The 17,280-nt window shown below is 45.6% G+C and overlaps 1 protein-coding gene across 1 annotated transcript; it reads right to left on the minus strand.

The window, feature by feature from the left end:
- Nucleotides 1-1,538: 1,538 nt before the first annotated feature.
- Nucleotides 1,539-12,382, minus strand: LOC139422623 (enoyl-CoA delta isomerase 1, mitochondrial-like). Its single transcript, XM_071173769.1, has 7 exons — nucleotides 12,287-12,382; nucleotides 9,266-9,391; nucleotides 5,931-6,058; nucleotides 5,652-5,798; nucleotides 5,069-5,190; nucleotides 2,727-2,905; nucleotides 1,539-1,579 (listed from the first exon to the last, which is right to left on the minus strand). Exons 1-7 carry the CDS (start codon nucleotides 12,327-12,329, stop codon nucleotides 1,539-1,541), a joined length of 786 nt encoding a protein of 261 aa, XP_071029870.1. The 5' UTR covers nucleotides 12,330-12,382.
- Between the last annotated feature and the right edge of the window lie 4,898 nt (nucleotides 12,383-17,280).

The raw sequence follows: 17,280 nt of genomic DNA on the forward strand, positions 1-17,280 counted from the left end.
ATCAGATGACTCTATCCTTGTTCCTCTGCAGCAGAAGTCCCTCCCAGTCTACTGATTGATCAATCAATCAACCGAAGGATCAGGTGCCTCTGTCTCCAAGTTTCTCTGTAAAAGAGGTCCTCCCAGTCTACTGATCGATTGATTGATTGATCAATCAATCAACCGAAGGATCAGGTGCCTCTATCTCCATGTTTCTCTGTAAAAGAGGTCCTCCCAGTCTACTGATCGATCGATCAATCAACCGATGGATCAGGTGCCTCTACCTCCATGTTTCTCTGTAAAAGAGGTCCTCCCGGTCCAGAGCTGCTGCTCTGACGCCATCTGGTGGCGTGAAGTGGTGTTGCAACAAGATGAGTACAGTACTGCAGACTGGACAGAACCTATTGGTCCCAAATGACACCCTCTTCCTTACATAGTGGAACTACATGCCCTGGTCAAAGTAGTGCACTATGTAGGGAATTCATTGGGGTGGTATTTGGGTTGGAACTAGGGCACTATGTAGGGAATTCATTAGGGTTGGAACTAGGGCACTATGTGGGGAATTCATTAGGGTGGTATTTGGGTTGGAACTAGGGCACTATGTAGGGAATTCATTAGGGTTGGAACTAGGGCACTAGGTAGGAACTTCATTAGGGTTGGAACTAGGGCACTAGGTAGGGAATTCATTAGGGTTGGAACTAGGGCACTAGGTAGGGAATTCATTAGGGTTGGAACTAGGGCACTATGTAGGGAATTCATTGGGGTGGTATTTGGGTTGGAACTAGGGCACTATGTAGGGAATTCATTAGGGTTGGAACTAGGGCACTATGTAGGGAATTCATTAGGGTGGTATTTGGGTTGGAACTAGGGCACTATGTAGGGAATTCATTAGGGTTGGAACTAGGGCACTAGGTAGGAACTTCATTAGGGTTGGAACTAGGGCACTAGGTAGGGAATTCATTAGGGTTGGAACTAGGGCACTATGTAGGGAATTAATTAGGGTTGGAACTAGGGCACTAGGTAGGGAATTCATTAGGGTTGGAACTAGGGCACTAGGTAGGGAATTCATTAGGGTTGGAACTAGGGCACTAGGTAGGGAATTCATTAGGGTTGGAACTATGGCACTAGGTAGGGAATTCATTAGGGTTGGAACTAGGGCACTAGGTAGGGAATTCATTAGGGTTGGAACTATGGCACTAGGTAGGGAATTCATTAGGGTTGGAACTAGGGCACTAGGTAGGGAATTCATTAGGGTTGGAACTAGGGCACTAGGTAGGGAATTCATCAGGGTTGGAACTATGGCACTAGGTAGGGAATTCATTAGGGTTGGAACTAGGGCACTAGGTAGGGAATTCATTAGGGTGGTATTTGGGTTGGAACTAGGGCACTATGTAGGGAATTCATTAGGGTTGGAACTAGGGCACTATGTAGGGAATTCATTAGGGTTGGAACTAGGGCACTATGTAGGGAATTCATTAGGGAGGTATTTGCCTTGATGACAGCTTTGCACACTCAAGTGCAGTCGTGAAAACCATCAAGCGTTATAATGAAACTGTCTCTCAGGAGGAGCGCCACAGGAAAAGACCCAGAGTTACCTCTGCTGCAGAGGATGAGTTCATTAGAGTTACCAGCCTCAGACATTGCAGCCCAAATAAATGCTTCACAGAGTTCAAGTAACAGACGCATCTCAACATCAACTGTTCAGAGGAGACTGAGTGAATCAGGCCTTCATGGTCAAATTGCTGCAAAGAAACCTCTACTAAAGGACACCAATAAGAAGAAGAGACTTGTTTGGGCCAAGAAACACGACCAATGGACATTAGACCGGTGGAAATCTGTCCTTTGGTCTGATGAGTCCAAGTTTGAGATTTTTGGTTCCAACCGCTGTGTCTTTGTGAGATGCAGAATAGGTGAACGGATGATCTCTGCATGTGTGGTTCCCACCGTGAAGCATGGAGGTGGTGGTGTGATGGTGCTTTGCTGGTGACACTGTCAGTGATTTATTTAGAATTCAAGGCACACAAACAGCATGGCTAATAAAATTTACATATCTGGCATTACTCATCTCATATAGGATGATAGGATAGGATGAAGTGGTCAAAATAACTGATCTCTGACCCATATTCACAACGTGTCTCAGAGTATAACCCCTCCCTCCCTTTTCCTGGAGTTACCCACCCCTGGTTTAGAGCAGGGCTGTCCAACCCTCTTCCTGGAGTTACCCACCCCTGGTTTAGAGCAGGGCTGTCCAACCCTCTTCCTGGAGTTACCCACCCCTGGTTTAGAGCAGGGCTGTCCAACCCTCTTCCTGGAGTTACCCACCCCTGGTTTAGAGCAGGGCTGTCCAACCCTCTTCCTGGAGTTGACCACCCCTGGTTTAGAACAGGGCAGTCCAACCCTCTTCCTGGAGATCTACCGTCCTGTAGGTTTTCAGTCCAACCCTGTAGATCTACCATCCTGTAGGTTTTCAGTCCAACCCTCTTCCTGGAGATCTACTGTCCTGTAGGTTTTTAGTCCAACCCTCTTCCTGGAGATCTACTGTCCTCTAGGTTTTCAGTCCAACCCTCTTCCTGGAGATGAGATCTACTGTCCTGTAGGTTCTGTCCAACCCTCTTCATGGAGATCTACTGTTCCGTGGGTTTTCAGTCCAACCCTCTTCCTGGAGATCTACTGTAACCCATATCTACCTACCTCTATCATTTTTAGAGAGAGAGACAGACAGAGAGAGACAGAGACAATATTCTGACCTGGTACAACCAGCCACTTGGACATGGTGTCCTGTGCAGTGGAGAGGACCTGGTCCTCAGGGACTAACTGGTCCACCAGGCCGATCTTCAGGGCATCAGGAGCGCTGTACAACAGACCCAGCTCCAACGACAGCTCTGCTGCCCGGTTACCAACCGTGTTCACCAGCGTGTCCTTAAACCTGGACCGCAACATGACCACAACATGACCACAACATGAACACAACACGACCACAACACGAAAACAACATGACCACAACATAAACACAACCACAACATGAACACAACATGACCACAACCACAACATGACCACAACACGACCACAACACGACCACAACACGACCACAACACGAACACGGCCACAACATGACCACAACACGACCACAACACGAACACAACACGACCACAACCACAACCACATGACCACAACACGAACACAACATGAACACAACACGACCACAACCACAACATGACCACAACCACAACACGACCACAACAATACCACAACACGACCACAACAATACCACAACACGACCACAACCACAACATGACCACAACATGACCACAACATGAACACAACACGACCACAACATGAACACAACACGACCACAACATGACCACAACACGACCACAACATGAACACAACACGACCACAACATGAACACAACACGAACACAACATGACCACAACACGAACACAACATGACCACAACATGAACACAACACGACCACAACCACAACATGACCACAACATGAACACAACACGACCACAACCACAACATGACCACAACACGACCACAACCACAACATGACCACAACACGAACACAACACGACCACAACATGAACACGACCACAACACGACCACAACCACAACATGACCACAACATGAACACGACCACAACACGACCACAACATGACCACAACCACAACATGACCACAACACAACCACAACCACAACATGACCACAACATAAACACGACCACAACATAAACACGACCACAACATAAACACAACACAATCACAACACGACCACAACCACAACACGACCACAACATAAACACAACACGACCACAACATAAACACAACCACAAGACGACCACAACATAAACACAACCACAACCGCAACATGACCGCAACATGACCACAACACGACCACAACACGACCACAACCACAACATGACCACAACATAAACACAACCACAAGACGACCACAACATAAACACAACCACAACCGCAACACGACCACAACACGACCACGACACGACCACGACACGACCACGACACGACCACGACACGACCACGACACGACCACGACACGACCACGACCACAACATGACCACAACATGAACACAACACGACCACAACATGAACACAACCACAACATGACCACAACCACAACACGACCACAACATGAACACAACACGACCACAACACGACCACAACATAAACACAACCACAACACGACCACAACACGACCACAACACGACCACAACACGACCACAACCACAACCACAACCACATGACCACAACATGAACACGAACACAACACGACCACAACCACAACATGACCACAACACGACCACAACATAAACACGACCACAACATAAACACGACCACAACATAAACACGACCACAACATAAACACAACACGATCACAACACGACCACAACCACAACACGACCACAACATAAACACAACACGACCACAACATAAACACAACCACAAGACGACCACAACATAAACACAACCACAACCGCAACATGACCGCAACATGACCACAACACGACCACAACACGACCACAACCACAACATGACCACAACATAAACACAACCACAAGACGACCACAACATAAACACAACCACAACATGACCACAACACGACCACAACACGACCACAACATGAACACAACCCGACCACAACATGAACACAACCCGACCACAACACGACCACAACACGAACACAACACGACCACAACACGACCACGACCACAACACGACCACAACACAACCACAACACGACCACAACACGACCACAACACGAACACAACACGACCACAACACGACAACAACGCGACCACGACCACAACACGACCACAACACGACCACAACACGACCACATGACCACAACATGACCGCAACATGACCGCAACATGACCGCAACATGACCGCAACACGACCGCAACATGACCACAACATGACCACAACACGACCACAACATAAACACAACCACATTCAGCACCTCACACACTACAGTGACCATGAACCATCACAACCCTGAGCAGATTCAACACATCAACACTCAGTGTGTATTAGTGTGTGTGTGTATTAGTGTGTGTGTGCCTCACCAGAAGGGGGCTACGATGCCGAGCTGAGTCTCGTTGAGTCCGATGCTGTAGCGAGGATTATCAGCCATGATCCTATAGTCACATCCAATAGACATGAGACAGCCACCTGCTGGACTAGAGCCCTATAGACAGAGAGACAGACAGAGGTGATTATCAGTCATGATCCTATAGTCACATCCTATAGACATGAGACAGCCACCTGCTGGACTAGAGCCCTATAGACAGAGAGACAGACAGAGGTGATTATCAGTCATGATCCTATAGTCACATCCTATAGACATGAGACAGCCACCTGCTGGACTAGAGCCCTATAGACAGAGAGACAGACAGAGGTGATTATCAGTCATGATCCTATAGTCACATCCTATAGACAGAGAGACAGAGAGACAGAGAGGTGATTATCAGTCATGATCCTATAGTCACATCCAATAGACAGGGAGACAGAAGGAGGTGATTATCAGTCATGATCCTATAGTCACATCCAATAGACAGCCACCTGCTGGATAGGAGCCCTATATATAGATAAACACATGGGACCAACAGACAGAGACACAGACAGAGAAGTCTGGGTGTGCTGACTCACGTTGATGGCAGCTATGGTGGCCATGTTGGATCCGTAGAGTTTGAGCCACATCTCCTGAACAGCCTTCCAGAACTCTCCACAGCGCTCCGGACTTTTCCCATACATCTCCATGATGTCTAGCCCCGCAGAGAACACCTTGGAGAGGGTCTGGGACACCACACACACACACACGGGGGGAGTTATAGTGTGTATCATGGTTTTGTGACAGGACGTGTGTGTGTGTGTGTGTGTGTGTGTGTGCGTGCGTGCGTGCGTGCGTGCGTGTGTGTGTGTACTGACCGAGGTGATGATCAGACCTCTACAACTCTTATCCATCTCTAGTTTCTCCAGATTGATACAGAACTCAGTGAGGAAGTCCAGACTCAGACTGTTGACAGGGGGGCTCTGCATCCTCAACACAGCTACACCTAGAGAGGGAGGAGGAGGGGGAGAGGGAGGAGGAGGAGAGGGATGAGGAGGGGGAGAGGGATGAGGAGGAGGAGAGGGATGAGGTAAGGGAGGAGGAGGAGGAGAGGGATGAGGGGGAGAGGGATGATATGGAGGAGAGGGATGAGGAGAGGGAGAGGGAGGAGGAGAGGGAGAGGGAGGAGGAGAGGCAGGAGGGGGAGAGGGAGGGGGAGATGTAGGAGGAGGAGGATGGGGAGGAGGAGAGGGAGAGGGAGGAGGATGAGAGGGATGAGGAGGATGAGAGGGATGAGGAGGGGGAGAGGGATGAGAGGGGGAGGAGAGGAGGGGGAGAGGGATGAGAGGAGGGGGAGACAACCAATGGCAGCCTAATCCCTGTGGTGAAAACCGTAACCCGTCGTCCAGGTCTGACCCGGTAGATCGTCATTGTAAATAAGAATTTGTTCTTAAAACTGGACTTAGCTAGTTAAATAAAGGCCCTATAACAACTAAATATATAGGGCTGTGGTTAAAATAGTACACTATATAGGGAAGAGGGCCCTATAACAACTAAATATATAGGGATGTGGTTAAAATAGTACACTATATAGGGAAGAGGGCCCTATAACAACTAAATATATAGGGCTGTGGTTAAAATAGTACACTATATAGGGAAGAGGGCCCTATAACAAATAATGAAAAACGATTACAATTGTTGCCCGATTCCATTTAGTTTTTCCAGGTTTCTGTTTTTTCAGGTTTTCACTCTCAAAATCACATTTGTTTGATAGAAGAAAAAACAACACAATTGGAAGTCCACACCAACGCTGAAACCACATCAGGAGACCATTTATGAGGTCCGGGGAAAATCTGAGACATTTAGATTTTTTGGGTGTAGTTACAACAATATATCAGTTCAGTGATGTCCTAAATTCCACACCCCTGGTCTTCCAGGTCGGTTAAATCAAAACCATGAAGTACTGGAGACCTCCAGGACCAGGACTGTCTACCCTGATGTAAACAGTACCGGAGACCTCCAGGACCAGGACTGTCTACCCTGATGTAAACAGTACCTGAGACCTCCAGGACCAGGGCTGTCTACCCTGATGTAAACAGTACCTGAGACCTCCAGGACCAGGACTGTCTACCCTGATGTAAACAGTACCTGGGACCTCCAGGACCAGGGCTGTCTACCCTGATGTAAACAGTACCTGAGACCTCCAGGACCAGGACTGTCTACCCTGATGTAAACAGTACCAGAGACCTCCAGGACCAGGGCTGTCTACCCTGATGTAAACAGTACCTGAGACCTCCAGGACTGTCTACCCTGATGTAAACAGTACCTGAGACCTCCAGGACCAGGGCTGTCTACCCTGATGTAAACAGTACCTCCAGGACCAGGACTGTCTACCCTGATGTAAACAGTACCTGAGACCTCCAGGACCAGGGCTGTCTACCCTGATGTAAACAGTACCTGAGACCTCCAGGACCAGGGCTGTCTACCCTGATGTAAACAGTACCTGAGACCTCCAGGACTGTCTACCCTGATGTAAACAGTACCGGAGACCTCCAGGACCAGGGCTGTCTACCCTGATGTAAACAGTACCTCCAGGACCAGGGCTGTCTACCCTGATGTAAACAGTACCTGAGACCTCCAGAACTGTCTACCCTGATGTAAACAGTACCTCCAGGACCAGGGCTGTCTACCCTGATGTAAACAGTACCTGAGACCTCAAGGACTGTCTACCCTGATGTAAACAGTACCTGAGACCTCCAGGACCAGGGCTGTCTACCCTGATGTAAACAGTACCTGTTAACACCAGGACTGTCTACCCTGATGTAAACAGTACCTGAGACCTCCAGGACCAGGGCTGTCTACCCTGATATAAACAGTACCTGAGACCTCCAGGACCAGGGCTGTCTACCCTGATGTAAACAGTACCTGAGACCTCCAGGACCAGGGCTGTCTACCCTGATGTAAACAGTACCTGAGACCTCCAGGACTGTCTACCCTGATGTAAACAGTACTTCCAGGACCAGGGCTGTCTACCCTGATGTAAACAGTACCTGAGACCTCCAGGACCAGGGCTGTCTACCCTGATGTAAACAGTACCTCCAGGACCAGGACTGTCTACCCTGATGTAAACAGTACCTGAGACCTCCAGGACCAGGGCTGTCTACCCTGATGTAAACAGTACCTGAGACCTCCAGGACCAGGGCTGTCTACCCTGATGTAAACAGTACCTGAGACCTCCAGGAATGTCTACCCTGATGTAAACAGTACCTCCAGGACCAGGGCTGTCTACCCTGATGTAAACAGTACCTGAGACCTCCAGGACTGTCTACCCTGATGTAAACAGTACCTCCAGGACCAGGGCTGTCTACCCTGATGTAAACAGTACCTGAGACCTCCAGGACTGTCTACCCTGAAGTAAACAGTACCTGAGACCTCCAGGACCAGGGCTGTCTACCCTGATGTAAACAGTACCTGAGACCTCCAGGACCAGGACTGTCTACCCTGATGTAAACAGTACCTGAGACCTCCAGGACCATGACTGCCTACCCTGATGTAAACAGTACCTGTTGTATCCAGGACCAGGACTGTCTACCCTGATGTAAACAGTACCTGTTGTCTCCAGGACCAGGACTGTCTACCCTGATGTAAACAGTACCTGAGACCTCCAGGACTATCTACCCTGATGTAAACAGTACCTGAGACCTCCAGGTCTATCTACCCTGATGTAAACAGTACCTGAGACCTCCAGGACTGTCTACCCTGATGTAAACAGTACCTGAGACCTCCAGGACCAGGACTGCCTACCCTGATGTAAACAGTACCTGTTGTATCCAGGACCAGGACTGTCTACCCTGATGTAAACAGTACCTGTTGTCTCCAGGACCAGGACTGTCTACCCTGATGTAAACAGTACCTGAGACCTCCAGGACTATCTACCCTGATGTAAACAGTACCTGAGACCTCCAGGACTATCTACCCTGATGTAAACAGTACCTGAGACCTCCAGGACTGTCTACCCTGATGTAAACAGTACCTGAGACCTCCAGGACCAGGACTGCCTACCCTGATGTAAACAGTACCTGTTGTATCCAGGACCAGGACTGTCTACCTTGATGTAAACAGTACCTGTTGTCTCCAGGACCAGGACTGTCTACCCTGATGTAGGGGACAGGGTGCCATTTGGGACAGGTAAAGAAGCTGTGCAGGGGTTTACCTGTACTGTTGTCCAGGTCCACCTTGATCTTAGGTGAGGTAGAGTTGTTTCTCTGCTGCAGAGAGAAGCACGGCGACACACACTCTCTCCCATGTCTACTGTGGATGGACAACTGGGACAACACACCTGCCGAAGAACAACAATATAATAAATTAACTTAATAATATAATAAAACAATATAATAAAACAATATAATAAATTAACTTAATAATATAATATAACAATATAATAAAACAATATAATAAATTAACTTAATAATATAATAAAACAATATAATAAAACAATATAATAAATTAACTTAATAATATAATAAAACAATATAATAAAACAATATAATAAATTAACTTAATAATATAATAAAACAATATAATAAAACAATATAATAAATTAACTTAATAATATAATATAACAATATAATATAACAATATAATAAATTAACTTAATAATATAATAAAACAATATAATAAAACAATATAATAAATTAACTTAATAATATAATAAAACAATATAATAAAACAATATAATAAATTAACTTAATAATATAATATAACAATATAATATAACAATATAATAAATTAACTTAATAATATAATAAAACAATATAATATAACAATATAATAAAACAATATAATAATAAAACAATATAATAAAACAATATAATAATGAGGGGGTGGAATAATCAAATGAAATGTATTTATATAGCCCTTCGTACATCAGCTGATATCTCAAAGTGCTGTACAGAAACCCAGCCTAAAACCCCAAACAGCAAGCAATGCAAGTGTAGAAGCACGGTGGCTAGGAAAAACTCCCTAGAAAGGCCAGAACCTAGGAAGAAACCTAGAGAGGAACCAGGCTATGTGATATCAGGGTTACATCAGGGTAGACATTCCTGGAGGAACCAGAATAATGATAGTTGACATCGTCACTGAAACCATGTGACCTTGTATTATAAGACCATGGCTGTGTCTGAAACAGAGCCCTATTCACTATATACAGTGAGTTCCACAAGCATTGGGTCAGTGTCATGTTGTTGGAGCCCTATTCACTATATACAGTGAGTTCCACAAGCACTGGGTCAGTGTCATGTTGTTGGAGCCCTATTCACTATATACAGTGAGTTCCACAAGCATTGGATCAGTGACATGTTGTTGGAGCCCTATTCACTATATACAGTGAGTTCCACAAGCATTGGGTCAGTGTCATGTTGTTGGAGCCCTATTCACTATATACAGTGAGTTCCACAAGCACTGGGTCAGTGTCATGTTGTTGGAGCCCTATTCACTATATACAGTGAGTTCCACAAGCATTGGATCAGTGACATGTTGTTGGAGCCCTATTCACTATATACAGTGAGTTCCACAAGCATTGGGTCAGTGTCATGTTGTTGGAGCCCTATTCACTATATACAGTGAGTTCCACAAGCATTGGGTTAGTGTCATGTTGTTGGAGCCCTATTCACTATATACAGTGAGTTCCACAAGCATTGGATCAGTGACATGTTGTTGGAGCCCTGTTCACTATATACAGTGAGTTCCACAAGCATTGGGTCAGTGTCATGTTGTTGGAGCCCTATTCACTATATACAGTGAGTTCCACAAGCATTGGGTCAGTGTCATGTTGTTGGAGCCCTATTCAATATATACAGTGAGTTCCACAAGCATTGGGTCAGTGTCATGTTGTTGTGGCCCTATTCACTATATACAGTGAGTTCCACAAGCATTGGGTCAGTGTCATGTTGTTGGAGCCCTATTCACTATATACAGTGAGTTCCACAAGCATTGGGTCAGTGTCATGTTGTTGGAGCCCTAGTCACTATATACAGTGAGTTCCACAAGCATTGGGTCAGTGTCATGTTGTTGGAGCCCTATTCACTATATACAGTGAGTTCCACAAGCATTGGGTCAGTGTCATGTTGTTGGAGCCCTAGTCACTATATACAGTGAGTTCCACAAGCATTGGGTCAGTGTCATGTTGTTGGAGCCCTATTCACTATATACAGTGAGTTCCACAAGCATTGGGTCAGTGTCATGTTGTTGGAGCCCTATTCACTATATACAGTGAGTTCCACAAGCATTGGGTCAGTGTCATGTTGTTGGAGCCCTATTCACTATATACAGTGAGTTCCACAAGCATTGGGTCAGTGTCATGTTGTTGGAGCCCTATTCACTATATACAGTGAGATCCACAAGCATTGGGACAGTGTCATGTTGTTCTGGCTCTGTACTCCAGCACTTTGAAATGGTACAATGACTATGAGGTTAAAGGTCAGACTGTCAGCTTTAATTTGAGGGTATTTTCATCCATATCAGGTGAACCATTTAGATACTACAGCACTTCTTGTACTTAGTCCTCCCATTTTAGGGGACCAGAAGTATTGGGACAAATTCACTTATGTCAATTAAAGAAGTACAAATGATTTGGTCCCATATTCACAGGCAGTGACTACATCAAGCTTGTGACTCTATAAACTGGTTGGTTGCATTTGCTGTTTGTTTTGGTTGTTTCAGATTATTTGGTGCCCAATAGAAATGAATGGTAAATAATGTAGTGTCATTTTGGAGTCACTTTTATTGTAAATAAGAATAGATTGTTTCTGAACACTTATACATTAAAATGTGGATGCTACCATGATTATGAATAATGATGAATGAATCGTGAATAAATGATGAGTGAGAAAGTTACAGACACACCCCCAAGACATGTTTTCACAATTACAATAACAGCTACGATATATTAGCTAGTTGATATAGTTAGCTACTTGATAGATCCCAGAAAGCCCACGCAAACTGACAATGTGACATTACGCGACATAAGGACAGACACAAGCGTCCTGTGAACTTTGCTCTAGTTTCTGAAAGACCAGGGAAGGGGAGGCTAGCTAGCTAGCTAGCTAACTACTTAGCCATGCAATCTAACCACTGATATTCTTGTTTGTTCTCGAAATGGGCCATCAAAACTCCGGAGAAATAGCTATTAAACTCTTCCTGCTGTACTTACTCAATGTCAGGTAAGTTCACATACCTGAACACCCGAATTTAGCGGAATTTCTCAACACATTTGCCATCTCGACTCGTCAAGTTGACACAAACAGGACACACACACTGCGGCTGGGCTGCTCTGCCCTGGAGGAGGAAATTACAGAGGAGGCGGGGCCACATATCAGTATTGGCATCTGATTGGATCTGAAAGCCGTGACTGTAGGTGTTTTGTGGGTGTTGAAAAAGTGATTCACCCTATCAGACTGCCGGACTATCAACCACACTGGGCAACTCGTTTAACGAGGCCCGGTGCCCAGGGTGAGGAGTTTCCTATTTTTTAAACGATTCCATTGTTCTTTAAAAATCTTTAACTAACTCGGGGTATCGGGCCATGCAAAACGAACTCACCCACTGACAAAGTGGGGGTTGCTTGACAGGGATTGGTTTACAGGCTACTTCGAGGGTCAAGGACTGAAGACTTGGAAGTTGTATTTTTTTACGGTCCGTCGACGTACATAGTTAGATACTAATGTATGTTTTACTATTGGTTAAACTCTCGTACCTCATCAGAACCCCAAATATAAGCTTGTTATACTCACATGTTTGTAAACAAAGTAAATGTAAACAAACACTGTATATATCCTAAAATCATAGTTAAAAATATAATTTTTATATCATGGATGGTCAGTCTTTGCATACATAGCTCTTGCTTTGAATTTATTAAGAGTGGTTACATTTCTCCAGGCCCATCCCTCAGCTTTTGACCAATTAAGGATTCAAGCTTTAAAGGGGAAATACAATGAAACCAACCACGGAAGCATATTGTAGTGAATTCGGTGGGTAGCCCCAACCAAGACGAGAACCCAGGTTTAACAACTGTCAAGCCAACACCTTAACTGCTACGCCAAGTTCAGGATCAAGGCTAAAGCTTATGGTGAGCAGTGGAGGGAATCTTCCTCTTAACGGACCATAAACCTAATCAATCGATCAGATGACTCTATCCTTGTTCCTCTGCAGCAGAAGTCCCTCCCAGTCTACTGATTGATCAATCAATCAACCGAAGGATCAGGTGCCTCTGTCTCCAAGTTTCTCTGTAAAAGAGGTCCTCCCAGTCTACTGATCGATTGATTGATTGATCAATCAATCAACCGAAGGATCAGGTGCCTCTATCTCCATGTTTCTCTGTAAAAGAGGTCCTCCCAGTCTACTGATCGATCGATCAATCAACCGATGGATCAGGTGCCTCTACCTCCATGTTTCTCTGTAAAAGAGGTCCTCCCGGTCCAGAGCTGCTGCTCTGACGCCATCTGGTGGCGTGAAGTGGTGTTGCAACAAGATGAGTACAGTACTGCAGACTGGACAGAACCTATTGGTCCCAAATGACACCCTCTTCCTTACATAGTGGAACTACATGCCCTGGTCAAAGTAGTGCACTATGTAGGGAATTCATTGGGGTGGTATTTGGGTTGGAACTAGGGCACTATGTAGGGAATTCATTAGGGTTGGAACTAGGGCACTATGTGGGGAATTCATTAGGGTGGTATTTGGGTTGGAACTAGGGCACTATGTAGGGAATTCATTAGGGTTGGAACTAGGGCACTAGGTAGGAACTTCATTAGGGTTGTAACTAGGGCACTAGGTAGGGAATTCATTAGGGTTGGAACTAGGGCACTAGGTAGGGAATTCATTAGGGTTGGAACTAGGGCACTATGTAGGGAATTCATTGGGGTGGTATTTGGGTTGGAACTAGGGCACTATGTAGGGAATTCATTAGGGTTGGAACTAGGGCACTATGTAGGGAATTCATTAGGGTGGTATTTGGGTTGGAACTAGGGCACTATGTAGGGAATTCATTAGGGTTGGAACTAGGGCACTAGGTAGGAACTTCATTAGGGTTGGAACTAGGGCACTAGGTAGGGAATTCATTAGGGTTGGAACTAGGGCACTATGTAGGGAATTAATTAGGGTTGGAACTAGGGCACTAGGTAGGGAATTCATTAGGGTTGGAACTAGGGCACTAGGTAGGGAATTCATTAGGGTTGGAACTAGGGCACTAGGTAGGGAATTCATTAGGGTTGGAACTATGGCACTAGGTAGGGAATTCATTAGGGTTGGAACTAGGGCACTAGGTAGGGAATTCATTAGGGTTGGAACTATGGCACTAGGTAGGGAATTCATTAGGGTTGGAACTAGGGCACTAGGTAGGGAATTCATTAGGGTTGGAACTAGGGCACTAGGTAGGGAATTCATCAGGGTTGGAACTATGGCACTAGGTAGGGAATTCATTAGGGTTGGAACTAGGGCACTAGGTAGGGAATTCATTAGGGTGGTATTTGGGTTGGAACTAGGGCACTATGTAGGGAATTCATTAGGGTTGGAACTAGGGCACTATGTAGGGAATTCATTAGGGTTGGAACTAGGGCACTATGTAGGGAATTCATTAGGGAGGTATTTGCCTTGATGACAGCTTTGCACACTCAAGTGCAGTCGTGAAAACCATCAAGCGTTATAATGAAACTGTCTCTCAGGAGGAGCGCCACAGGAAAAGACCCAGAGTTACCTCTGCTGCAGAGGATGAGTTCATTAGAGTTACCAGCCTCAGACATTGCAGCCCAAATAAATGCTTCACAGAGTTCAAGTAACAGACGCATCTCAACATCAACTGTTCAGAGGAGACTGAGTGAATCAGGCCTTCATGGTCAAATTGCTGCAAAGAAACCTCTACTAAAGGACACCAATAAGAAGAAGAGACTTGTTTGGGCCAAGAAACACGACCAATGGACATTAGACCGGTGGAAATCTGTCCTTTGGTCTGATGAGTCCAAGTTTGAGATTTTTGGTTCCAACCGCTGTGTCTTTGTGAGATGCAGAATAGGTGAACGGATGATCTCTGCATGTGTGGTTCCCACCGTGAAGCATGGAGGTGGTGGTGTGATGGTGCTTTGCTGGTGACACTGTCAGTGATTTATTTAGAATTCAAGGCACACAAACAGCATGGCTAATAAAATTTACATATCTGGCATTACTCATCTCATATAGGATGATAGGATAGGATGAAGTGGTCAAAATAACTGATCTCTGACCCATATTCACAACGTGTCTCAGAGTATAACCCCTCCCTCCCTTTTCCTGGAGTTACCCACCCCTGGTTTAGAGCAGGGCTGTCCAACCCTCTTCCTGGAGTTACCCACCCCTGGTTTAGAGCAGGGCTGTCCAACCCTCTTCCTGGAGTTACCCACCCCTGGTTTAGAGCAGGGCTGTCCAACCCTCTTCCTGGAGTTACCCACCCCTGGTTTAGAGCAGGGCTGTCCAACCCTCTTCCTGGAGTTGACCACCCCTGGTTTAGAACAGGGCAGTCCAACCCTCTTCCTGGAGATCTACCGTCCTGTAGGTTTTCAGTCCAACCCTGTAGATCTACCATCCTGTAGGTTTTCAGTCCAACCCTCTTCCTGGAGATCTACTGTCCTGTAGGTTTTTAGTCCAACCCTCTTCCTGGAGATCTACTGTCCTCTAGGTTTTCAGTCCAACCCTCTTCCTGGAGATGAGATCTACTGTCCTGTAGGTTCTGTCCAACCCTCTTCATGGAGATCTACTGTTCCGTGGGTTTTCAGTCCAACCCTCTTCCTGGAGATCTACTGTAACCCATATCTACCTACCTCTATCATTTTTACCTTTATTTAACTAGGCAAGTCAGTTAAGAACAAATTCTTATTTACAATGACTGCCTACTGGGGAACAGTGGGTTACCTGCCTGTTCAGGGGCAGAACGACAGATTTTGTATCTTGTCAGCTCAGGGGTTTGAACTTGCAACCTTTCGGTTAATAGTCCAATGCTCTAACCACTAGGTTACCCTGCTGTCCTGGTCAGAAACACTGCACCATGTAGAGTATTCACAACGTGTCTCAGATCTGAAAGGTCAAACTGATCCTAGACCATATCTACCTCCCCATGTGTCCTGGTCAGAAACACTGCACCATGTAGAGTATTCACACCGTGTCTCAGATCTGAAAGGTCAAACTGATCCTAGACCATATCTACCTCCCCATGTGTCCTGGTCAGAAACACTGCACCATGTAGAGAATAGGGTACCCGTTTGGCCCTAAGAACTGATCTCTGATCAGGTAAATGTGCTCCCTCTTGGTTTGAATAAGCAACCAGAATAGGACAAAGTGGCCCAAAGAATTGATCTCTGATCAGGTAACTGTGCTCCCTCTTGGTTTGAATAAGCAACCAGAATAGGACAAAGTGGCCCAAAGAATTGATCTCTGATCAGGTAACTGTGCTCCCTCTTGGTTTGAATAAGCAACCAGAATAGGACAAAGTGGCCCAAAGAATTGATCTCTGATCAGGTAACTGTGCTCCCTCTTGGTTTGAATAAGCAACTAGAATAGGACAAAGTGGCCCAAAGAATTGATCTCTGATCAGGTAACGGTGCTCCCCCTTGGTTTGAATTAAGCAACCAGGATAGGATGAAGTGGTCAAAATAACTGATCTCTGACCCATATTCACAACGTGTCTCAGAGTATAACCCCTCCTCCCTGTCTGTCTATATGATGGTACTCATTATGAGCTGAAAGGTCAAACTGATCCTAGGTCAGCACTGCTTTCTGACCTCCTATTGGTTAAGCCAGGGCTCCATGCTAACTTTAATTTTTTTAATTTACAAGTTGAAAAATGTAGGGCGAACACAAAGAAATTTAGGAGCACAATCTAAATGATTGTAGGTAATGAAGATAGAACCCTCCATGTGTCTAGGCTCACTGGTGCTCCTAAATAAACAGTCCAGGTGGCACAGCAAAATATTTAGGTAAAATGGTGGCACTGTTAGAGCTCTGTATCAGGGTTAAAACGGGTTCATGTTCGCTGATCCTAGATCAGAGCTTAGGAACAACCTCAATCTGTCACATAAGGGATAGTTCACACAAATTACACAAATCGGTCTGACATGAAATGTGAGGTATATCAGGGGGTGATGACTTAGTTGCATTGGGTTTGGACAATCATGCTACAACGTTAGCATTAGGAGACCACAGCCA

The sequence above is a fragment of the Oncorhynchus clarkii genome, chromosome 12 (genome assembly GCF_045791955.1).
Source record: "Oncorhynchus clarkii lewisi isolate Uvic-CL-2024 chromosome 12, UVic_Ocla_1.0, whole genome shotgun sequence".
NCBI classification, from domain to species: Eukaryota; Metazoa; Chordata; class Actinopteri; order Salmoniformes; family Salmonidae; genus Oncorhynchus; species Oncorhynchus clarkii.

What these genes read in the sequence shown, in the direction of transcription:
- LOC139422623 (XM_071173769.1), bottom strand. Translation starts at nt 12,329, where the DNA reads ATGGCAAATGTGTTGAGAAATTCCGCTAAATTCGGGTGTTCAG. An exon ending in GGACCTGGACAACAGTACAG is followed by an intron (nt 6,059 to 9,265) that starts GTAAACCCCTGC and finishes CTCCCTCTCTAG; the next exon opens with GTGTAGCTGTGTTGAGGATG. An exon ending in CCACCATAGCTGCCATCAAC is followed by an intron (nt 5,191 to 5,651) that starts GTGAGTCAGCAC and finishes CTCTGTCTATAG; the next exon opens with GGCTCTAGTCCAGCAGGTGG.